General features: G+C 40.6%; 1 protein-coding gene across 1 annotated transcript in view; it reads right to left on the reverse strand.

Annotated features, from left to right (window-relative positions):
• Nucleotides 1–3,174: 3,174 nt before the first annotated feature.
• Nucleotides 3,175–24,959, reverse strand: part of cetn4 (centrin 4) — a 30,489-nt gene continuing 8,704 nt past the window's right edge. Inside the window, exons 2-5 of the mRNA XM_063045063.1 lie at nt 19,717–19,872; nt 15,706–15,834; nt 15,466–15,603; nt 3,175–3,838 (exon numbers count right to left, since the gene is read on the reverse strand). Of these exons, the coding sequence (XP_062901133.1) occupies nt 3,749–3,838; nt 15,466–15,603; nt 15,706–15,834; nt 19,717–19,872 (513 nt within the window). The 3' untranslated portion in view covers nt 3,175–3,748. The remainder of the gene's footprint in view (nt 3,839–15,465; nt 15,604–15,705; nt 15,835–19,716; nt 19,873–24,959) is intronic.

A 24,959-nucleotide genomic window follows, 5' to 3' on the forward strand; every position in this document is an offset into this window, starting at 1 on the left:
GTCGGAAATGGACCAGGTAAACTTGAGGGCAGGGTGAAAGTTGGAGGCAAAGTTAATAAAGTCAACGGGTTCTGCATGCGTGCAGGAAGCAGCGCCAATGCAGTCGTCGATGTAGCGAAGGAAAAGTGGGGGACAGATACCAGAATAGGCACGGAACATAGATTGTCCCACAAACCCAACAAAAAGGCAGGCATAGCTAGGACCCATACTCGATCTACCTTGGCATCATCTGCCTGCACTGCACTTTCTCTGTAACTAATACTTCATTCTACATTATTTTTTAAACTTTTCCCCTCAACTGCCTCAATGCACTGAAGTGATGAAATGATCTGTATGGATGGCACGTAAAACAGCTTTTCACTGTACGTTGGTACCTGCAACAATAATTTAATTTTAGACTTGGGAGCTCCACTTTACATAGCACAAAGTCCAAAGTAGCAAGTAAATATATTTTCAAAGTAAATATATGCAACCATATACAACCCTAAGATTTGTTTTCTAGTGGGCATCACAGTAAATCCAAGAAATGCAATAAAAATCATTGAAAGAGTGCACCCAACAAAACCAATATGCAAAGGCGACAAACTGTGCAAATAGAAAAGAACGAAAAAGAATAAAATAAACAAACAATATTGAGAACATGAGATGAAGAGTCCTTGAAAGTGAGTGCATAGGTTGTGGAAATATTTCAGTGATGGGGCAAGTGAAGTTATCCCCTCTGGTCAAGAACCTGATGGCTGAGAGGTAATAAGTGCTCCTGAACCTGGTGTTGTGGGTCCTGAGGCTATGGGAGCAGTGAGAAGAGAGAATAGCCTGGTTGGTGGAGGTCCTTGATTATGGATACTTCTTTCCTGCGACAGCGCTCCTTGTAGATGTGCTCAGTTCTACGGAGGATTTACTCATGATGGACTGGGTTGTATCCATTAATTTTTGTAGGCTTTTCCATTCAAGGGCTTTGGTGTTTCCATACCAGGCCATAATGAAACATAGAAACATAGAAAATAGGTGCAGGAGTAGGTCATTCGGCCCTTCGAGCCTGCACCGCCATTTATTATGATCATGGCTGATCATCCAACTCAGAACCCCGCCCCAGCCTTCCCTCCATACCCCCTGACCCCTGTAGCCACAAGGGCCATATCTAACTCCCTCTTAAACTTAGCCAATGAACTGGCCTCAACAGTTTGCTGTGGCAGAGAATTCCACAGATTCACCACTCTGTGTGAAGAAGTTTTTCCTAATCTCAGTCCTAAAAGGCTTCCCCTCTATCCTCAAACTGTGACCCCTCATTCTGGACTTCCCCAACATCGGGAACAATCTTCCTGCATCTAGCCTGTCCAATCCCTTTAGGATCTTATACGTTTCAATCAGATCCCCCCTCAATCTTCTAAATTCCAACGAGTACAAGCCCAGTTCATCCAGTCTTTCTTCATATGAAAGTCCTGCCATTCCAGGAATCAATCTGGTGAACCTTCTTTGTACTCCCTCTATGGCAAAGATGTCTTTCCTCAGATTAGGGGACCAAAACTGCACACAATACTCCAGGTGTGGTCTCACCAAGGCCTTGTACAACTGCAGTAGTACCTCCCTGCTCCTGTACTCGAATCCTCTCGCTATAAATGCCAGCATACCATTCGCCTTTTTCACCGCCTGCTGTACCTGCATGCCCACTTTCAATGACTGGTGTATAATGACACCCAGGTCTCGTTGCACCTCCCCTTTTCCTAATCGGCCACCATTCAGATAATAATCTGTTTTCCTATTTTTGCCACCAAAGTGGATAACTTCACATTTATCCACATTAAATTGCATCTGCCATGAGTTTGCCCACTCACCCAACCTATCCAAGTCACCCTGAATCCTCTTAGCATCCTCCTCACTGCTAACACTGCCACCCAGCTTCGTGTCATCTGCAAACTTGGAGATGCTGCATTTAATTCCCTCATCCAAGTCATTAATATATATTGTAAACAACTGGGGTCCCAGCACTGAGCCTTGCGGTACCCCACTAGTCACCGCCTGCCATTCTGAAAAGGTCCCGTTTATTCCCACTCTTTGCTTCCTGTCTGCTAACCAATTCTCCATCCACACCAATACCTTACCCCCAATACCGTGTGCTTTAAGTTTGCACACTAATCTCCTGTGTGGGACCTTGTCAAAAGCCTTTTGAAAATCCAAATATACCACATCCACTGGTTCTCCCCTATCCACTCTACTAGTTACATCCTCAAAAAATTCTATGAGATTCGTCAGACATGATTTTCCTTTCACAAATCCATGCTGACTTTGTCCGATCATTTCACCGCTTTCCAAATGTGCTGTTATCACATCCTTGATAACTGACTCCAGCAGTTTCCCCACCACCGACGTTAGGCTAACCGGTCTATAATTCCCCGGTTTCTCTCTCCCTCCTTTTTTAAAAAGTGGGGTTACATTAGCCACCCTCCAATCCTCAGGAACTAGTCCAGAATCTAACGAGTTTTGAAAAATTATCACTAATGCATCCACTATTTCTTGGGCTACTTCCTTAAGCACTCTAGGATGCAGACCATCTGGCCCTGGGGATTTATGTGCCTTCATCCCCTTTAATTTACCCAACACCACTTCCCTACTAACATGTATTTCACTCAGTTCCTCCATCTCACTGGACCCTCTGTCCCTTACTATTTCTGGAAGATTATTTACGTCCTCCTTAGTGAAGACAGAACCAAAGTAATTATTCAATTGGTCTGCCATGTCCTTGCTCCCCATAATCAATTCACCTGTTTCTGTCTGCAGGGGACCTACATTTGTCTTTACCAGTCTTTTCCTTTTTACGTATCTATAAAAGCTTTTACAGTCCGTTTTTATGTTCTCTGCCAGTTTGATGCAAGTCTGAAAAGAGACTTTAAACAGGTTTTGCTGTTGACAACACTGGGAATATTTTCTAAATAGTAACAATCACAATTGGTACTACTGGTCAAATTTTGGAAATAACAGTGAGCAGAACTGATGCTGAGGTACTTAATTGCTTTAACGATTTTTGGCATGACTGCCTAAAGTGTTATGCCTTTCCATTTTGCAGCAACCTTAGTTTGCCTGTGAAAAAAGCTGAATTTCATCTTATTCAGTTTTTAAGTAAACAAGACCACACCAAAGTATCTAAGTTAAATCCTTTGAAATCTTATCTGATGCAATGAACATATCATTTTATTAGTAATTGCAAGTAATTTGACATTGCTGTCTGTTTACCCCAAAAACACCTCTCACAGAAGTTTATTACTCTTCAATATTCAAATGTTAAAACTAAAAATAGTTTAAAAAACTCTTCCAAAATTGCCAAGTATTTTAGAGAAAATACTGAGTATGGGACATGTAAGTGATTTAGTAAAGAAATATTGGACTCAACTCTCAGAGTAATAATAGCTACTTAAGTAGAAACAGCTGTAAACATACTACTGAAAAACAAGTGATTTCAAATATGCACAAATAAAAATTCATAATTTGTATGGTCAGAATATGAAAGTAACAAAATTACATACCTCCTAGGGATAAAGTGCTCATACACAAAAACAATCGTGTTTCAATTGAGTGCATGCAAGGCTAATATGCATCAATTGTTTAGAATTGATATTTTTAGGATTTATATTAAATAAATCATACCAAACACAAATATATCAAATATATCAAACTTCAATGGCTTTTCTTCTTTATTAAATAAACATAATTCACAACTAGTACTACTTAAGGACAGTAGACAATATCATAGAAATTAATAGAGGCTTGTCTTTTTCATAATCCGCAAAAATTCCTGTTCATTTATCTCACCATCACCATCACGGTCAGCTTCATCTATCATTTCCTGTTTATGAAAAATAAAAAAAATCTTTTAAACATTTGGAACAGTACTTCATGCATATTGACTAAAAATCTAAATTTAGAAAATCTATCAGAGTAGTACGTACATATCTGCACACAAACACAAATAAAACACATTATGCATGTACACTTGCAAACCCACACTATGAAAGCCAGCGGTTTGCTTACAATAGATTAGTTATTTTAGGGACAGTTGACTTCACAGCATTTGGCATTAATCAATCACTTCTCTATACCTTTAAACTCAGTATTTTTGTACTTCCATTTGCTGTAAGTATAGAGGTATCTGGAGACCAGGGGAATAATGGGATGAATAAAACATTTTCTTGACTAATGAAATTTGAGGATTAAAAAACAGAAAGAGGGTCAAAAAGATGAATTAAAATGTATTAACTGGAATCAAATCAAGTGCAGAAAGAGAATAATGTTAGATTGGCCAGCAGGATCACAAAAAAAAACAGGAAAGTAAATTAGAAGTGACAATATTTATCTATTTGCCCAAAGTCTTTAACATGTACTGTTGTACTTTCAATTTTTTAAGGCATGGAATAGTTCACCTGGTTAAATATAATGAGTCTTCTAAATGTCTCATCCTTTTTCATTTTCTCTTTTGTTTTATTAGTCATAAGTATTTCATTTGCCTCTACTTATTCACTTATATTTCTACGCATTTACAAAAAGATGTACTTTTTCTTGCAACTCATACCAGAATCAATCCTTTCTGAAGATTTTTTTTTAAATAGTTCAGCCTTTCTTTCCAACTCACTTGGATTGTTTCTCTTTGCTCATAGTAAGATTGGCTTCTATCCAGTAATGTACATCTACTTTCATCTGTCCATGCTTATCAATTATTACATAAAATTTAATTAACCTTTGTTCATTATGCTTCCCACATCATGAAGACTCTGGAGAGACTTGTTCTGGAGCTGCTCCGGCCTATGGTCAGGCCACACTTAGATCCCCTCCAGTTCGCCTACCAGCCCCGACTAGGAGTTGAGGATGCCATCGTCTACCTGCTGAACCGTGTCTACACCCACCTGGACAAGCCAACGAGCACTGTGAGGGTCATGTTTTTTGACTTCTCCAGTGCGTTCAACACCATCCACCCTGCTCTGCTGGGGGAGAAGCTGACAGCGATGTAGGTGGATGCTTTCCTGGTGTCATGGATTCTTGATTACCTGACTGGCAGACCACAGTACATGTGCTTGCAACACTGTCTGTCCAACAGAGTGATCAGCAGCACTGGGGCTCCACAGTGGACTGTCGTGTCTCCCTTTCTCTTCACCATTTACACCTCGGACTTCAACTACTGCACAGAGTCTTGTCATCTTCAGAAGTTTTTGGATGACTCTGCCATAGTTGGATGCATCAGCAAGGGAGATGAGGCTGAGTACAGGGCTACGGTAGGAAACTTTGTCACATGGTGTGAGCAGAATTATCTGCAGCTTAATGTGAAAAAGACTAAGGAGCTGGTGGTAGACCTGAGGAGAGCTAAGGTACTGGTGACCCCTGTTTCCATTCAGGGGGTCAGTGTGGACATGGTGGAGGATTACAAATACCTGGGGATACAAATTGACAATAAACTGGACTGGTCAAAGAACACTGAGGTTGTCTACAAGAAGGGTCAGAGCCATCTCTATTTCCTGCGAAGACTGAGGTCCTTTAACATCTGCCGGATGATGCTGAGGATGTGCTACGAGTCTGTGGTGGCCAGTGCTATCATGTTTGCTGTTGTGTGCTGGGGCAGCAGGTTGAGGGTAACAGACACCAACAGAATTAACAAACTCATTCGTAAGGCCAGTGATGTTGTGGGGATGGAACTGGACTCTCTCATGGTGGTGTCTGAAAAGAGGATGCTGTCTAAGTTGCATGCCATCTTGGTCAATGTCTCCCATCCACTACATAATGTACTGGGTGGGCACAGGAGTACATTCAGCCAGAGACTCATTCCACCGAGATGCAACACAGAGCGTCATAGGAAGTCATTTCTACCCGTGGCCGTCAAACTTTACAACTCCTCCCTTGGAGGGTCAGACACCCTGAGCCAATAGGCTGGTCCTGGACTTATTTCATAATTTACTGACATAATTTACATATTACTATTTAACTATTTATGGTTCTATTACTATTTATTTTTTATGGTGCAACTGTAATGAAAACCAATTTCCCCCGGGATCAATAACGTATGACTATGACTTCTATGACTATTCCTCAAACTCCAATTTATTTCAAGGACGAGTTGAAGGAAGGTGGGAAGGTGGTTTCAGGTTGTAAGGTGGGAAGTGTTTGGAGAGCCAGGAGACAAGCATCTTAACAAGGAATACCCAAAAAAAAAATGTATCCTTGATAGCTAGTCCCTACTCAACAATAAAGTTTTCCATAGTACTATCACTTTAGAAACTGTGTTCTATTCCACTCATTGGAACAAAACTGTGTAAGCAGAGGATCATGTACATATGCTTTCATAATTCAAACTTATGCAGTTTTTTCTCAGTGTCTGTAGCCAGAGTATCATATGTCTTTAGTCCATTATGACCATCACAATATTAATGGCTTTGGACACACTTAGAATGTCAAGAGGAGGTAGAGTGGCATAGTGGCACAATTAGTAAAGCCACTACCTCACAGTACCAGATACCCAAATTCAATTCTGACCTTGGGTGTTGTCTGTGAGGAGCTAACGATCTCAACCATTCCCTCCGGGTGCTTTGCTTTCCTTCAACATCCCAAAGACATACATATTGATAGGACAATTGGCCATTATAAATTAATCTCTAATATGTAGGTCAATGGTAGAAGCTAGCGGAATCTAATAAGAATAAGGAAACTTTTTGTTTTTAAATGGGACCAATGCAGGATTTATGGCTGATTGATGGTCAGCATAGACTTGATAAGCTAAAAAGCCCAATTCTATGCTGTAGGACTCTTTGACATTTGTTGCAGATAAACATTCCCTGATAAATCATACTTGCTATTTATCTGTTCAAGCTTGCAAAGGGAATACATTATTATGAAAAATTGAATAAATTTCAGAGGCAGGATACAACATACTGACACTACTATACATCAGAAATGACTTTATTGATGGCAGTGAATTTCTAGGCCTAGTATTTAATATTCTTTGCTTTTATTTGCTATGACTTGGTAAAGTTCAGCACCTCATATCATTTCTTAATTACTTTGCTAATCTGTCTTGCCACCTTCAAAGGTTTGTCGTCCTTTTGTAGTCTTGTGCTTATTTGGGATTTATTGTGTGTGGAACTGAAGGTATTTTTAAAACCTACATCTAGTAATGGAAGAGAATTACTGAAGGAAAAGTGAATCACTGTTAAAGTCATGAAAGTTGGCATCAATGCATACATATCTAAAGAACACTGAAATGACAAATTAGTATCCAGCTCTGAAAAATTGTAGTACAATCCAGAAGTATGAAATTATGAATGGAACTGAGTGTAGTAATCAATAACAGATTTCCCTAGTTCTAACCTTATGGTGGCAGAAGGATCACAAATGAGGCAATGGAAAGGAGTCAACCTCTATCTTGCAAAGCTCCTGGAAATGAGATAATTGGCTTTCAACAAACACAATCATCTTCTCCTCTTTCTGTGTGTTAGCTATGACACCAATCAATGGAGGGTTTCCCCAAAATCTCACGCCTACATTTTACATCTCAACTATCTACCTGATACACACTGTTGTCAAAGGCAGTTACTCCTAAATATCTAATTTGGCTTTTTGTCCAAAGTAAGGAAATGGGTGGCTGAATGCAAACAGCCAAAATAAGTACATTATCAGAGAGTGAATGCTACTTGAAATCACGGTTGAAACACCTTTCATCATTTTAGTTGCAAGTAAGCTAATGGACAGCGATTAGGTATAATTAATTTGTTTGGCTTTTTGTTAACAAAACATGACTAGACAAATTCCTGAGATGGATGTCAGTGTTGTCACAGTATTAAAATAGCTCATCTGGAGTTGTGATAGTACACAAGATGTTTTCTTGTCCTATAACCTTTCCATACTTGACATCTCATGGGCTGACAAAAATTAGTTGAATATTTTATTGGTGTAGACATCAGGAAGAGGTAGTGTTCAACATCCACTCTGTACTTGGAATGAAAAGGCAGGAAATATTTTAGCCTCGTTTTCTCATTCCATCGTCAAGGATGAAAGTGTAGTGTATTAATCTCATTTTCCTATTAGTTGTTCATTACATTTACTTCAGAGTGTAGAAAAATTCAATCTAATATTGGCTGAAGATCATTTTGGCTCTGCTTACAGTATACCATTTCTATTCTATAGCACTACTGTACCTTTGCACACCTTTATACAAAACTGCTCCTACTTTATCAAAAACAGAATCAATCACATTTATAGTGTGGTACTACAAAATTATTTCATCTCTATGAGGATAATGAAATTACGGTGCCTGCCAAAACTGACACAGATATTTCCATGGATAGAATGCCAGGCATAGGATTAAGTCCATTTTCAATCATGTCATGAAAAGTGCTGTAGAAATGCTAGCCTTTCTTTTATGGTTGACATGCTCTGCATGAACTACTACAATATTTCAGAGCTGGAAACTGATTTGTCAGGTCATAGTTCTTTGTTAATACATTCATTGCTGACAACTTTCATCCTGATGACAGTGAATTCACTCATTTTCCTCAGTAACTCACTTCCACTACTGTGAGATTGTGTTCAAAGAACCCTTCAGTTTCACACATGACAAATTCCAATTAACTAAGCTGTTGAAAGAGGACTTAAGAATCTGTACATAAATCTTCAAACATGGCAAAATAGATTAACAAAGCAGTTATGGACATTGGATGCTGGAATGTATAAAAGGTATAGAAGACAAAAGCTAAGGATATTAAACACCACTAGGGCCTAGTGATTCAACCTCCCACCCTGCCCCTTCACTTTGGTACTGTCATTCTACTACATAGCGTTGTCAACATGATGTATCCTGCCTCTGAAATTCACTCCATTTTTCCAGGCAAAGATTATCTCTGGCTAGAGTATGCCGCCAAATTTTGGGTACTATATTTTAGAGAAAAAGTAGTGAAGTTTTGCAGACTATACAGCAGAGGAAAATATTGACAGAGAATAGAAAAAAAGAGCTGCATGTGGAATTAACTAAATTGCTCTTCATAAGAGCCAGTGCACATTCAATGAAGCTAACATCTTTTCTCTTTACTGTACTATTCTCTACTTCTGCAGTACAAAAATAATTACAAGGAATGAGTATAAAGCACAAGGCCAATGTGTAATTACAGCATTGCAAGTTGGTACATTGTACATGAAATGGCAGGATGTGGCTTTGTCAACCACAAAGCCCCAAGTAGTGAACTTTAGCTTATTGGTTGCTCACTACAGCATTGGTTGGGGAGTTGGGGTGTGGAATGGAGAGTTTGTTTGAGGCAGGTGGGAGTGAGGGGTGGCTGTAACTGAAACAGAGTTTAAGAAAGTAAATATCGCCACCTAATGCAATAGTAGGAGCAGTAGACCTTGACCTAAAAAAATGGAAGCCACTCAGAAAATTCATTGATTATATTTTCTAAATAACCTAATTTTTAAAAAAAAACATAAAAAGTATCAAAGCAAAAGTGAAATAAAGTGAAAAACAAGAAAGAAAAAAAAGAGGGCTTTAAAAAAGCATGCTAAAAGAGAAACAGGGAGAAAATGATAATGGGATTAACAACAGATAATACTGGAAATACTCCAGTAAGGTAACATCAGTGGAAAGAGAAAGAGAGAAAAAGAACGTCCAGGCCAAAGACAGATCATCCAAACTGGAAAACTGAAAAAAAAACAAATTAAGTTATTGTGTTGGGAGTGCGGGGGGGAGAGAGCAGGGGTTGTGGTGGGACGAGAATGTTTGGGTGGGACAATCTGAGAATCCGTAGGTCGTGGTTTCCCAAGTGATTCCAATACTTACAGGGCTGGCTGGTTAACAATTTAATGAGGGCTGTGAGAGAGGAGAATCAAACAAAGGGACTTGTAGAGTGAAGACCAGGACAGTGGCTAAACTGGAAACCAAAAGGAAAATGCTAGAAATGCCCTGATGATTAGGCAGTGTCTATGCAGAGTTAGTATTGCAAATGAATAACCTTACAGCAGAACCAATCAGTTACAATAGAAACCAAAAAAACAAATTAAATGAATTTGTTAAATTTCATAGACTCTCAAGAACTGTGGAAAAACTAGACATAGGGTACATGTGTTGTCAGGCTTATGTTGGGCTGTGTTAAGACAGTACAAGAGTCACTGATATGGAGTTCGGAGGATCGGAATGGAGAAAATATAGTGACAAGCCAACTAGAGTAAGCAATTACCCAATCTACCTTTGTTTTTGCCATTGTGGAGTAGACCACACTCTAAGCACTGACTGCAATACATTAGACTGCTTCATTTCAGAAGTTCTGTTTGGGTCTCTGAATGATGAAAAGGGACAGAGTAAAACAGCAGGCATTGTATCTCTTGCAGTTGACACCTGCATTATCTGAGGTCTCATATACTGTTCCAACAAGGACCAATGCAGGTTTGTGGAACAGCATCTTAATTTTGTGCCTATCATCTTAGAAAAGATGTACTGGCATTGGAGAGGGTCCAGAGGTGGTTCACAAGGATGATTCCAGGAATGAAAGGGTCGTCATACGAGGAACATTTGATACGGGAACAAGGAAGCATTTTGAATGTTGAAAGGCCTAGACCGAGTAGATGTGGAAAGAATGTTTCCCATGGTGGGAGAGTCTAGGACAAGAGGGCACAGCCTCAGGATAGAAGAGTGTCCTTTTAAAACAGAGATGTAGAGAAATTTCTTTAGCCAAAGGGTGGTGAATTTCTGGAATTTGTTGCCACATGAGCTGTGGAGGTCAGGTCATTGGGTGTATTTAAGGCAGAGATTGGTAGATTCTTGACTGGACATAGCATCAAAGGTTATGGGGAAAAGGTCAGGAACTGGGGTTGAGGAGGAGATAGAAAAAAGGATCAGTTATGATTGAATAGCAGAGCAGATTCGATGGGCCAGATGGCCTAATTCTGCTCCTATGTCTTATGGTCTAATTTCTTTCTGAGCATCATGCAGATTCTGGGACTCAACGCTGAATTTAACAATTCTACTGCAAGGTAAGCATCTATAATACAACCTCAGATTTTCTCTATCCATGAACAATTCTAGCTCTCTCCTTTTGGTTTCAAGTTCAGCAGCAGCTCTGGATTTTGTAACTGTTAACATGTCCTTCTGTTTCCCCTCTTTCTATCTTGTCCTCATTAATCTTATTAATCACATAATTGTTTAAACATTGAAATCATCCAAGAAGCTCTGGCCTCAGCCTATCAGAGATACTCCTATTGTTGTATCGTCAATTCTCAACCCTCACTAAAACATAAAATGAACTTATTTTCTCAATTTCACTATTCTGACACAAGCATCTTCAACCTGGAACACAATTTTCTTTTATTTTGACAGATGCTGTTTCTTCTGTGAGTGTTTCTAGCATTTTTATTTAAGATTTCTAGTGTCTGCAGTTTTACTGATTTTCAACCACAAAATGAAAATTGTTACCCAAACTAAATCAATGTGTTTACTTAGAAGAGAGGAAAAGTTTATTTAGAAGGGGAGATGAAAGAAAAACTGAAGAGGAGAATGAAAAATATTAAGGATAGAAAGGGAAAGTGGAAAGGAGAGAAATATTGACATAAGTGGATAAGTGGAGAAGAGAAACTGAGAAAAGCTAATTAGGGAGGAAGACGGACACAAGGCAGAGAAACAATTTCTAAGAGAGGAAGAGGAAAAAATGCAAAGCAGAGAGCATTACAAAAGTAGAAAAATCTAAGAAAATGTTGGCATAAAAGAGATGCTATATGGGGACAACAGTGAAACCAAGGATTTAGGGTGGTGACAACAAAAGTTGAGAACATTAATCAGATCAACCACTGGTCTTAAAAAATGGCACAATAGGCTTGAGGGGCTTACATGGCCACCACTTATTCCCATTTTCAGTAATATTAAATTTAGAATTATGGGCTATGATGGAATATATGCCAGTACCTTGATGATTGCAGCTTCAAACATGCCCAAGACACTTGAACCAATTCAGGACAAATCAGTCCTGCTGATTGACAACCATCCACCACTCTAAACATACATTCCCTCCACCATCATGGCACTATGATTACAATGAATATACCAAAACACAGTGCATACATTTGCCTAGGAAAGTCCAACAGCACCTCCCCAAACCAGAGACTTTACCTCTAAGAAAAACAGCAATACAAGGTGGATAATGTCATCATAATTAAAATTTAAAATGCAATTTTCAATTAAACTTTGACATCCTCAAAGGCCCAAGTTGGAAATGTCTTGAATATCTTGAAGGTTGAGTAGTGGTGATAGTAATAATGAGGGATGAAGCGAGAGAGGGCTTTGAAAACAAGTTTGAGAATTTTAAAATCAAGCCATTGTTTAAATGGAGTCTATTTTTTTTTAAAAGTGATCTAAGTTTAAGGCAGTCTTAGAGTGGTCCAGTTTTGGTTCAACAGGTTTCGACAAGCAGAGAGGCTCTAAATAAGTTTCCACTAAGTTTCTTCTTCTACTAGTACATAGCTAGTGTGACGAGAATGGGTCCAGAGTTTGTGGTATGTTCTTTGTGTGAAATGAGGGAACTTAGGGAGATCTCCAGTCTCCCTGATAACTACATCTGCACAAAGTGCACCAAGCTGCAGCTCCTTGGAGACTGTTTTGAGGAGTATGAGAAATGCAAGAGAACATTCAGAAGAAAATCAGGAGTAAAAGATGACACAAGGTTGCTCTAGTAGTTAAGGTGAAGGAGAATTCTAAGGGCTTCTACAGATATTTTAAGAGCAAAAGGATAGCAACAGACAAAATTGGTCCTCTAGAAGATCGGACTGGTAATCTATGTGTGAAGCCAAAAGAGATGGGGGAGATCTTTAATGGAATTATTGCATCTGTATTTACTTGGGGAACAGACACAGAGTCTTACAGATGTGAAGAAATGCAGCAGTGAGGTCATGGTCCCTATACAGATTACAGAGGAGGAAGTGTTTGCTGTTTTGAAGCAAATTACGGTGGATAAATCCCCAGGGCCTGACCAGGTATTCCCTCAGACCCTGTGGGAGGCTAGTGTAAAAATTGCAGGGGCTCTAGCAGAGATTTTAAAATGTCCTTAGCCACGAGTATGGTGCCAGAGGATTGGAGAATAACTATTATTGTTCAGTTGTTTAATAAAGGTTCTAAGAATAAGCCATAAAATTACAGGCTGGGGAGCCTGACATCAGTAGTGGGAAAGTTATTGGAAGGTATTCTAAAAGATTGTATTTATGATAGACAGAGACTAACCAACATGGCTTTGTGCGTGGCAAGTTATGTCTAACCAATCTTATGGAGTCTCACAGAGGGGTCTGGGAATGCAGATCCACAATTCCTTGAAAATGGCATCACAGGTAGGGTTGTAAGGAAAGCTTTAGCACATTAGCCTTCGTAAATCAATGTATTGAGTACAGGAAACAACAGGAATTCTGCAGATGCTGGAAATTCAAGCAACCTACATCAAAGTTTCTGGTGAACGCAGCAGGCCAAGCAGCATCTATAGAAAGAGGTGCAGTCGACGTTTCAGGCCGAGACCCTCGTCAGCACTAACTGAAGGAAGAGTGAGTAAGGGATTTGAAAGTTGGAGGGGGAGGGGGAGATGCAAAATGATAGGAGAAGACAGGAGGGGGAGGGATAGAGCCGAGAGCTGGACAGGTGATAGGCAAAAGGGGATACGAGAGGATCATGGGACAGGAGGTCCGGGAAGAAAGACAAGGGGGGGGGCGGGGTTGACCCAGAGGATGGGCAAGAGGTATATTCAGAGGGAGAAAAAGGAGAGTGAGAGAAAGAATGTGTGCATAAAAATGAGTAACAGATGGGGTACGAGGGGGAAGTGGGGCCTTAGTGGAAGTTAGAGAAGTCGATGTTCATGCCATCAGGTTGGAGGCTACCCAGACGGAATATAAGGTGTTGTTCCTCCAACCTGAGTGTGGCTTCATCTTTACAGTAGAGGAGGCCGTGGATAGACATGTCAGAATGGGAATGGGATGTGGAATTAAAATGTGTGGCCACTGGGAGATCCTGCTTTCTCTGGCGGACAGAGCGTAAATGTTCAGCAAAGCGGTCTCCCAGTCTGCGTCAGGTCTCGCTAATATATAAAAGGCCACATCGGGAGCACCGGACGCAGTATATCACCCCAGTCGACTCACAGGTGAAGCGATGCCTCACCTTTTATATATTGGTGAGACCCGACGCAGACTGCGAGACCGCTTTGCTGAACATCTACGCTCTGTCCGCCAGAGAAAGCAGGATCTCCCAGTGGCCACATATTTTAATTCCACATCCCATTCCCATTCTGACATGTCTATCCACGGCCTCCTCTACTGTAAAGATGAAGCAACACTCAGGTTGGAGGAACAACACCTTATATTCCGTCTGGGTAGCCTCCAACCTGATGGCATGAACATCGACTTCTCTAACTTCCGCTAAGGCCCCACCTCCCCCTCGTACCCCATCTGTTACTCATTTTTATGCACACATTCTTTCTCTCACTCTCCTTTTTCTCCCTCTGAATATACCTCTTGCCCATCCTCTGGGTCAACCCCGCCCCCCCCTTGTCTTTCTTCCCGGACCTCCTGTCCCATGATCCTCTCGTATCCCCTTTTGCCTATCACCTGTCCAGCTCTTGGCTCTATCCCTCCCCCTCCTGTCTTCTCCTATCATTTTGCATCTCCCCCTCCCCCTCCAACTTTCAAATCCCTTACTCACTCTTCCTTCAGTTAGTCCTGACGAAGGGTCTCGGCCTGAAACGTCGACTGCACCTCTTCCTATAGATGCTGCTTGGCCTGCTGCGTTCACCAGCAACTTTGATGTATGTTTATTGAGTACAGGAGTTGGCATGTACTGTAGAAATTGTATAAGATGGTGGTGAGGTCTAATTTAGAGTATTACGTGCAGTTTTGGAAATATGGTAGTAAGATTGAAAGGATGCAGAGAATATTTACAAGGATGCTGCTGGGTCTTGAGGACAAGAGTTGTAGGGAAAGGTTGAACAGGTTAGGACTTCATTCCCTAGAACACAGAAGATTGAGAGGAGATTTGATACAAAATTATGAGGGGTATAGATAGGGTAAATGAATACAAGCCTTTCCCACTAAGATTGGGTGAGATGACATCTAGAGGTCATGGGTCAAGGGTGAAAGGTGAAATGTTTAGGGGAATATGAGAGGGAACTTCTTCACTCTGAGGGTGGTGAGAGCATGGAACGAGCTGCCAGCACAAGTAGTCGATTTCAACATTTAAGAGAAATATGGATAGGTACATTGATGAGGGGAATATGGAGGGCTGTGGTCCAGATGCAGCTCGATGGGACTGAGCCAATTGATGGTTCGGCACAGAATAAATGGGTTGAAAGGCCTGTTTCTGTGTCTCTAAGGCACATAAGAAAACTGCTTTTCGATTAAGTCACTCATAAACACCATATAAACGAGAATTGGAAAGCAAAAAAGTTAAGCTCTTAAATAATGAAAGTACAATAAGAAAAAAATAATCACCTGCAATTCTTCATCAGTCAGATTTTCACCTAATTCTTTAGCAACCCTCTTCAGGTTTTTGAATGATATCTTTCCTGTGCCATCATCATCAAACAACCGAAAGGCTTTCAAAATTTCTTCTTTGGAGTCTTTTTCACTCTAAAGTAAAATTAATGAACTGGTATTATTATCAGTGAATACTTTGACATTAATATCAAAGAGACAATTCTTAATCTTACACAGGTTTGGATGGCATCTCACCATTTTCTGAGTCATCATTGCTAGAAAGTCATTAAAATCGATGCTACCAGATCCTTCTTTATCTATGTCCGAAATCATCTTTCTTATTTCTTCTTTTTTAGGTTCAAACCCCAAAGCACGCATGGCAACCTAAAAAGTTAACATATAATTTTATTAGTATGAATACAACTGACAAATTATGCCAGTCCAAATTAGATAATCTTAGGTAACTCTCAAAAGAAGCAGTATAAAACAATAATTACAACATATATATTCCACACTTTTCTACTTAGAGGAAATTGCATTGATATCTACAATGCTAAAATTAGAATCTTGCTGCATGAGTAATTCCGTAAATCTGGTATCTACATTTTTTTTTGTTGATGCAGATAGCATTTTTATTTTCTTTTCCTAGGCAATCCCTCGAGATCAAGGAATGGCTTCGCTCCACTTTGGTTCTATGACTTCTGAGAGGATGGATATTACCAGTGTTACTCTCTACAAATGGAACTGGAGCTACTTGATTAGATAAACGTGCAAGTTGTTCCTTTTTTTGACACTGGGCTTGCTCATTCCCAATAACTGAATTTGACATTTTTAATTCCATTCCAAATACTGTGAATTCTGGTTAATTGGGACACATCAGGACCAGTACATTTTGGCCCAATTAAGAGGCTGGCCCAATTAACAGGCTGCCCCAATTAGCCAGTTTCATGGAAATAATCAGAAAAGGTATATAAAAAAGAAACTATGTTTAACTGTGTAACAAATTATGTATTTAAATGAAATACAGAATAAATTGGAACATTACCAATACCACTACCGTAGAATACAACTTTGTTATAGATATAGAGAAATTCATCCAGTGTTTGCTGACATTTTCTTTTGATTGACTGTAAATGAACAAAATCAACTCAGACACCTAGTGCAGATAATGGACTGCCATTATTGCCTTCCTGCAAAAGTAGTGTCATAATCTAACAATAAATTTCCTGACACAGGATTATCACAAATCACTGTCTTTTAAATCGGCATCAATCAGCCCAAATGGATAACATAACACGAACACACACAACTGATCACTCTAACATGATGTAGTGTCTAACAACCACATCAGTGCAAGTGACTGATGGTACTTACAACCTGTTCGGCAACAGTCTCCTGTCCTAATTAAATAGTGTAGAGTCCCAAATAAACGAAGAGAATTCCAGCTATTTTCTCCAATTAGTCTTTGTTCTGTACGAGTTGTCCCAAATAAATGGTAGACCCAATTAACCGGAATCTACTGTACTCCATTTCCACTTTGAACAACCATTGGCCAAGCGTCCCGATGAAAAAGTGGGAATGTTACTTTTTTTTCCCACAAAAAGGTTTAGAGAACATCATTAGATAGAAGATAGAACATTATTAGAATAAGATGGAAAGGAATCATTTATTTAACTTAAGGCAACATGGAAACAAAATTGAAAAGGAGGGTGGTGAATACAGGACTGATGGTATTATGTTTAAATGATCTTGTAACATAGTTAAAAATAGGCAAGTATGGCCTTGTGGGTATCACAAGCTCATTGTTGAAAGAGGATCACAGCTGGAAGTTTAACACCCAATGATACACATTGTATTGAGAGTACAGAAAGGTGAGCAAAGGGGTGGGTGGGGTGGCTTTGTTGATAAAAAGTGAAATCAAATCCTTATAAAGCAGTGACATAGGATCAGAAGGTGTAGAATTCTTGTGGGTGAAGTTAAGAAACTAAGGGTAAAAAGATCCTGATGGGAGTTATATACAGACCTCAATCAGTCACTCAGATGCTGGGTACAAAGAAAGAAATGTTAAAATAGTCATGGTGGATTTCAATATGGAGGTAAATTGGGAAAATCAAATTGGTGCTAGATCCCAAGGAAAGAAATTTGTAACTCCTGATATAAACTTCCCTAGTCAAACCCAGATTATTTCAATAGGATTCTAGATTATTCTTAAGCACTCTTATTCAGCCTTGTATGTGTTATTTGCCCGATACCTGAAGCCAAGTAAACTCTGCTGTCTGCATCTTATAAAGTCAAAGAGTTGTAGAGTCCAACTTGTCTATGCCAATCATGTTGTCTATTTGTCTGGAGTTGGACCTTATCCATCAAAGCCTTTGCTATGTATGTGTCTAAATATATTTTAAATATTGTAACTGTATACACCTCTACCAGTTCCCCTGACAGCTTGTTCCGTATACACACTCCCCTCTGTATGAAAAGGTTACCCCTCCAATCACCTTTTAAAGTTTCACATTTGGAAAGCTATAGTCTCTAGTTTTATACTCTCTTAACCTGGGGTGGGGTGGCAGGGGAAGAAAAAGACCTTGACTATTCGCCTTATCTATGTCACTCATGTTCATCCCTCTGCGTCCTATACACCAGGGAGGAAAACAAAACACCCTAACCATTCTCTGCTTATAATTCAAGCCCTCCAGTGCTGGTAACATATTCAGGACTTTTTTTTCTGCATCCTTTCCAGCTCAAGAACATTCTTCCCATAGGTAAATGACCAGGACTGCACACAATATTACTATGCTTCATACAACTGTAATATGACGAACTCTTGCACTCATTGCCCTGAATGATAAAGGAGTGAGCCCTCTTCACCGCTGTCTAACTCTGTTGCCACTTTCAGGAAGCTATGTGCTTATACTGCCAGGTCTCTCTCTCTCTCTCTCTCCCTCTAAAGGGCCCTGTGCAAGCCATCTCCTGCTTTAATTTTGCAAAATAAATCACTTCACAGTTGAACAAGTTAAATGTCATTTAACATTCCTTGGTCCACTTTCCCAATTGATCTTAATCCTCTTGTAATCCCACATAACCTCCTCCATTGTCTACTAAATCACCAATTCTAAACATTCCAACTGCATTCTCATCCCAAATGTTAAATAGATGACAAACAACAGTGGACCCACAACACTGGTTACAGGACTACACTCCACTATCATCCTGTGATTTCCACCCCTCATCCAATTTTGTAAGCAATTGGCTAGTTTACACTGGATCCCATGTGATCTAATGTTCTAGACCAGCCTACCACATGGAACCTTGCCAAGGACCTTGCAAAAGTCCATGCCTTTCCAAATGCGTAGGGTTCTGTCATTGGAATCCTTTCCCATTAACCTCCCTCCCTTGCAGCCCTTCTCAAATAAAAGGACAACATTAGCTGACCACCAGTCTTCCAGTACATAATGAGCAGCTAATGATGATGCAAGTATCTCTACCAGATTCTGAAGGGTGAGAAGTAATAGATGGAGTTCAATCTGGAAAGTGTTAAGTGACACAGTTTGGAAAGTTGAACTTGAAGACAGAGTACCAGGTTAATGGCAGAATTCTTAGCAGTATGGAGGAACAGTGGGATCTTGGGATTGACATTCCATAGATTCCTCAAAGTTGCCACACAAGTTGATAGGGTGGCAAGGAGGCATATGGATGCTTGCCTTTTATTAGTTGGGAGACCTGTTTCAAGAGCCATGAGGTAATGTTGCAACTCTATAAAACTCTGGTTAGACCACACTTGGGAGTATTGTGTCCAGGATGTGGAATCTTTAGAGTGGGTGCAGAAGAGATTTATCAGGATACTGCCACGATGAGAGAATACATCTTATGAGAGAAAGGTTGAGTGAGCTAAGGCTTTTCTCTTTGCAGCAACAGGGGATGAGAGGCAACTTGACAGAGGTGTATAAGATTAAAAAAAGGGATAGACAAAGTGGACAGCCACAGCCTTCTTTCCCAGGGCAGCAATAGTTAATACCACAGAACATCCTTTTAAGATGTATAAAAGAAAGTTTAGGGGAGATATCATAAGATTTTTTTTAATACACAGGAAGTACTAAGTACCTGGAATGCATGGCCGGTGGTGATAGTAGAGGCCAATACATTAGGGACATTTAAAAGGACTCTTAGATAGGCACATAGATGAAAAAAATACACCTTCTAATGAATGACACCATTGATAACTGAAACCAATCCATACAATTTAACATAATTAGTATTATTTGAAAGCACCTTGATTTCTTTTACATCAATAGTTCCTGTGCCATCTGTGTCAAACAAATCAAAAGCTTCTCTGATTTCTTGCTTTTGCTCTTCAGTAAGATCTGGTTTTGGAGCAGTTTTTTTGCGCTGCGCAGATCCTAAAGGAGCTTTTCTAAAGCCGGATGCCTAAAGAAAAAAAAATATTATTAGTATATACTTTAAATGATTAAATATGTTTAAAAATAATTTGTATGAGCTGTATGGATGGTTTGCAAAACTAACTTTTTCAATATTTCTAAATATATTTTCAATAAACCAATTTCAATTCTAATATTTAATCATTAAACACTTACGATCAGGTTTGTAATTGAATCATGGCGGAATACAATGTAGGTTATTCCATTAATTGTGTCTCAAATGGCTCTTTACTCAAGCAATCAAAGACTAATCAAAATGCTGAGTGGAACGCAGCAGGCCAGGCAGCATCTATAGGAAGAAGCACAGTCGACGTTTTGGGGCAGGACCCTTCGTCAGGACTAACTTAAAGAAGAGATAGTAAGAGATTTGAGAGGGGGAGGGGGATATCAGAAATGATAGAAGACAGGACGGGAGGGTTCTCCTTCTGTCTTCTCTGATCATTTCTGATCTCCCCCTTCTCCTCCCACTTTCAAATCTCTTACTATCTCTTCTTTCAGTTAGTCCTGACGAAGGGTCCCAGCCCAAAACGTTGACTGTGCTTCTTCCTAGAGATGCTGCCTGGCCTGCTGCGTTCCATCAGCATTTTGTGTGTGTTGCTTGAATTTCCAGTATCTGCAGATTCCCTCGTGTCTGCGTTTTTAAAGACTAATCAGTTGTTTTTTCTCTTTTATCCTCCCTTCCCATTGTTCCAATCTGCCCACTCCACCTCCATTATTTGGTTCTATGTTCCCCCTTCCTTTCCGATCAGATTCCATCACCAGCAGCCTTCTCTTTCCTTCACTTATTACCTCTCAGCTATTTCCACTCTTCCCTCCTACATCTGCCTATCACCACCCCACAGTTAGATACCAACTCTTGCTTTACCCCTTCTCTCTGGTCATCTCCCCTGTACTCTTTCAATCCAGAAGAAGGGATGTGACCTGAAAATCATCTTGCATGGCATGAATTATTGTGTTATCTGACGAATTACTGAACTGTGTAAGCATTAGTCCACACCTAACCTTATCCAACACAAATACCGGCCCTTCAACCCAACCAATCTATGCTGACCATATTGTCCTCACAGCTACTCACAATTTCCTGCATTTAAATCATATTCCTCTAAGCCAGGGGTTCGCAGTCTAGGTCCACAGAGCTCTCAGTTAATAGTAGGGGCCAAAGGCATAAAAAAAAGGGTTGGGAACCCTGCACTAAGCCCTACCCCTCCATGTACCAATGAACATAGAACAGTATAGCACAGTACAGGCCTTTCAGCCCACAATGCTGTGCCAGCCTTTTTACCTTCTGCAAGATCATTCCAATGCTCCCCTCCCATATATTTAAATTCAAGTTTAATTGTCATTCAATCATATATGAATACAGCCAAATGAAACAGCATTCCTCTGCCAGGGTGCAAATCATAGTACCAATACACAGCACAAGGCTCATATAGCACATATAATTACGAATGCAGTAAACATACAGTCATACACAAAAAAATAATATAGCCCAGGTCCCTGAGTGTCCTACCCTGCAGATGGATCATGCATGGGATGTTGTCAGCAGGAACGAGGACTCAGCAGTCCAATCATAACACACTACAGCGGCTACAGACAAACGCAGTCCAGTTTGCCTTTCACTGAGCAAACACTGAAGGGCAGCACCAACGGAAGCGACGAGTTCCCAACTCACCATGGATGTCACACCACGCCACATCACCTCTGGGCAGCTGCAACAGGCAACCCCACAGCACAAGGGCCTAGTCCACGCCACAACCAAGGCCACATAGCTCCCCTGCCATCAGTCTCACCAATGAACTAGTAAATTGGACTCACAGTATTCTACGTTAACAATGTCCAACAGAGTCTTAAGATCACAATAAAAATATCGAAGACAAACAATTGCACCACTTATTAGACTGCACACCATCTCCAATGCCTTTCTGTACTAAGTCCAGCTCCTTCGCTACTGAGCAACTTACTATCGAGATCTGCAGTACTTGACGTTTTTAGTTCGCAGTAGCGTATTGCAATCATAAAGTGTAAAGGACAAACAATTACACCTTTGGTTGGACCTAGAGAGGCCACAGCATCTGAGTGATAAAAGAGAAACGAAGGGTTAGATAAATCTCGTAAATGTCCCTAATGTATCTGCCTCTAACACCATCCCTGGCAGAACATGGATCAATCGATGTGGATTCCACTATCTCCCTGTTCTGCAGGACTGCAAAGAATCCTGCCATTAGATTATGAGAACATTCAGTCCTCTTTTATTGTCATTTAGAAATGCATACATGCATTAAGAAATGATACGTTTCTCTCGAGTGATATCACAGAAAACAGGACAAACCAAAGACTAACTCTGACAGAACCACATAATAACATATAGTTACAGCAGTGCAAAGCAATACCATAATTTGATGAAGAACAAACCATGGGTACGGTAAAAAAAAGTCTCAAAAGTCCCCGAGTCCCCGATCGCAGGCGGCAAAAGGGAGAAACACCCTGCCATAAACCTCTAGGCACCGTCAACTTGCCGATGCCTGGCAACCGACCACAGTCGACACTGAGTCCATCCGTCCGAAAACTTCCAGCCTCCGACCAGCCCCTCCGATACAGCCTCCTGAGCGCCATCCTCTGCCGAGCGCCTTCAACCTCGGCAGAAACAAGCAAAGCCGAGGATTTCAGGGCCTTCTGCTCCGAAGATTCCAGTTACCACACAGTAGCAGCGGCAGCGAAAGCGAAGCGAGCATTTCAGAAGTTTCTCCAGATGTTCCTCCACACTCTCACGTCCGTCTCCATCAAATCAGAATTGTGCACGGTCCCCTACTTAACAGATAAGACATCACTACCAAAGTGGCCACGCGCGCTGCCATCACGCCGCCATCTTCTCCTCCTCACTAACCCTGCAGTTCACCTTCAAGTTCAACCTTCCAAAGTCCATCACTTCACTTTTCCCTGTGAAACTCCATCTGCCACTTCTTTGCCCAGTTCTGCATCCTATCAATGTCATGTTGTAACCTGCAACTTGGGAGTCCTTGTTCAGGTTAACTGCAGGTTACGTCAATGGTGAGGAAGGCAAATGCCACGTTAGCATACCCTTAAAGAGGTCTAGCATACAAGAGCAAGGATGTAATGCTGAGGCTTTATAAGGTACTGGTGAGGCCTCACCTTGAGTATTGTGAACAGTTTTGGGCCCCTCATCTTAGAAAAGATGTGCTGGCATTGGAGAGGGTCCAGAGGAGGTTCACAAGGAAGATCCCAGGAATGAAAGGGGAACGTTTAATGACTCTACGTCCATACTTGTTGAAATTCAGAAGGATGAGGGGGATCTCACGGAAACAACAAACAATAGACAATCAGTGCAGGAGTAGGCCATTCGGCCCTTCGAGCCAGCACCGCCATTCACTGTGATCATGGCTGATCATCCACAATCAGTATCCAGTTCCTGCCTTTTGAAATCTTTTGAATGTTGAAAAGCCTAGACAGAGTAGATGTGCAAAGGATGTTTCCCATGGTAGGGGAGTCTAGGACAAGAGGGCACAGCCTCACGATAAAGGGGCGCCCTTTCAAAACAGAGATGCGGAGAAATTTCTTTAGTCAAGGGCAGTGAATTTGTTGCAACATGCAGCTGTGGAGGCCAGGTTGTTGCCTTGTATTTAAGGCAGAGATTGATAGGTTCTTGATTGGACATGGCATCAAAGGTTACAGGTAAGAAGGCCAGGAACTGGGGTTGAGGAGGAGATAGGAAAAAGAATCAGCCATGTTAGATGGGCCAGATGGCCTAATTCTGCTCCTATGTCTTATGGTCTTATTCTCAAGCCCCATACTGGCTACCTTATAACTCTCAAGCGCCCTGCCTTCCTAAATCTTAACAGCCTTGTTTCTTAATCCTTAAGCATCTTTCTTTCTTCCTTTTGACAAGGTGTTCCATTTCTCTTGTCAATCATGGTTGCTTCACCCTACCATCCTTTGGCTGCCTCAATGGGACACATCTATCCAGAAATCCATGCAAAAGCTCCCTAAACAACCACAAACAAGAGGAAATCTGCAGATGCTGGAAATCCGAGCAACGCACACAAAATGCTGAAGGAACTTAACAGGCCGGACAGCATCTATGGAAAAAAGTACAGTTGATGTTTCAGCCCGAAACGTCGACTGTACTTTTTTTTTTCCCATTGATGCTGTCTGGCCTGCCGAGTTCCTCCAGCAATTTGTGTGTATTTCCCTGAACAACCTCCACATTTCCATGATCTGAAAACTGACCAGGTTCATTGCCTAGTACAGGTTGAACTTTGAACAGTAAAAAATATTACACAAAATTAATATAACGAAAATATAATGTGTGCAGGGGAACAAAGCAGCATGGCAGTATTGGCGGAATACCTGAATCTGCTGTTGAACAACAACAAACAGCAGGCTTTCAGTATCCATCTACCATGCCATGTTTTGATTAAAAGGTTACCGTATCTTTTAATTGTAAGTCTACAATCAACATCATTGACTTTTTTTAGCGTTAGATTTTCATGATCAGCAGACGCTTTGAAAATTTAATGCTATGCTTTTCTTAAATTTCTGAAACCAGCTTGCTGAATATTCACAATTGCCTTCAATTTTCAGTTTGTTGTGATAGATCGTTGCTTGTTTCATGATTAGTATACCATTAAGATAGATAGTTCACTCCAATGCTTACGATACACAATCGAGATCTTTATCTTTCGCTGTATACAGTTTTTAAAAAAAAATTTCATTAACTTCAGTTCATTAATTATACGAGGACATTTCTCAAAACAGTTTGTGATGCAGAGATCTGCGCATTGCCTGGGAGCCTTCTTGTAGAATTTTCCATTTGTGACATCATGTCAGTGCTCAAAAAGATTTTGGATTGCTGAGGTTTTCATATTTTGGAATCTCGGGTAAAGGGTACTCAACCTGCACTAGATCCAGTGTTGCTTCTCCTCTGGTTGGCCTGTTCGCATCTTGTTCCAGGAATCCTCCCTGAAAATCCCTCCATGTCATACCTTTCTGTCGCTGTGATATTATCCCTGGTTAGCAATGCCATTCCTTCACCTTTTACCTCCTTCCCTGTCCCTTGGA

This window comes from Mobula hypostoma, chromosome 4, assembly GCF_963921235.1.
Source record: "Mobula hypostoma chromosome 4, sMobHyp1.1, whole genome shotgun sequence".
Taxonomy (NCBI): domain Eukaryota; kingdom Metazoa; phylum Chordata; class Chondrichthyes; order Myliobatiformes; family Myliobatidae; genus Mobula; species Mobula hypostoma.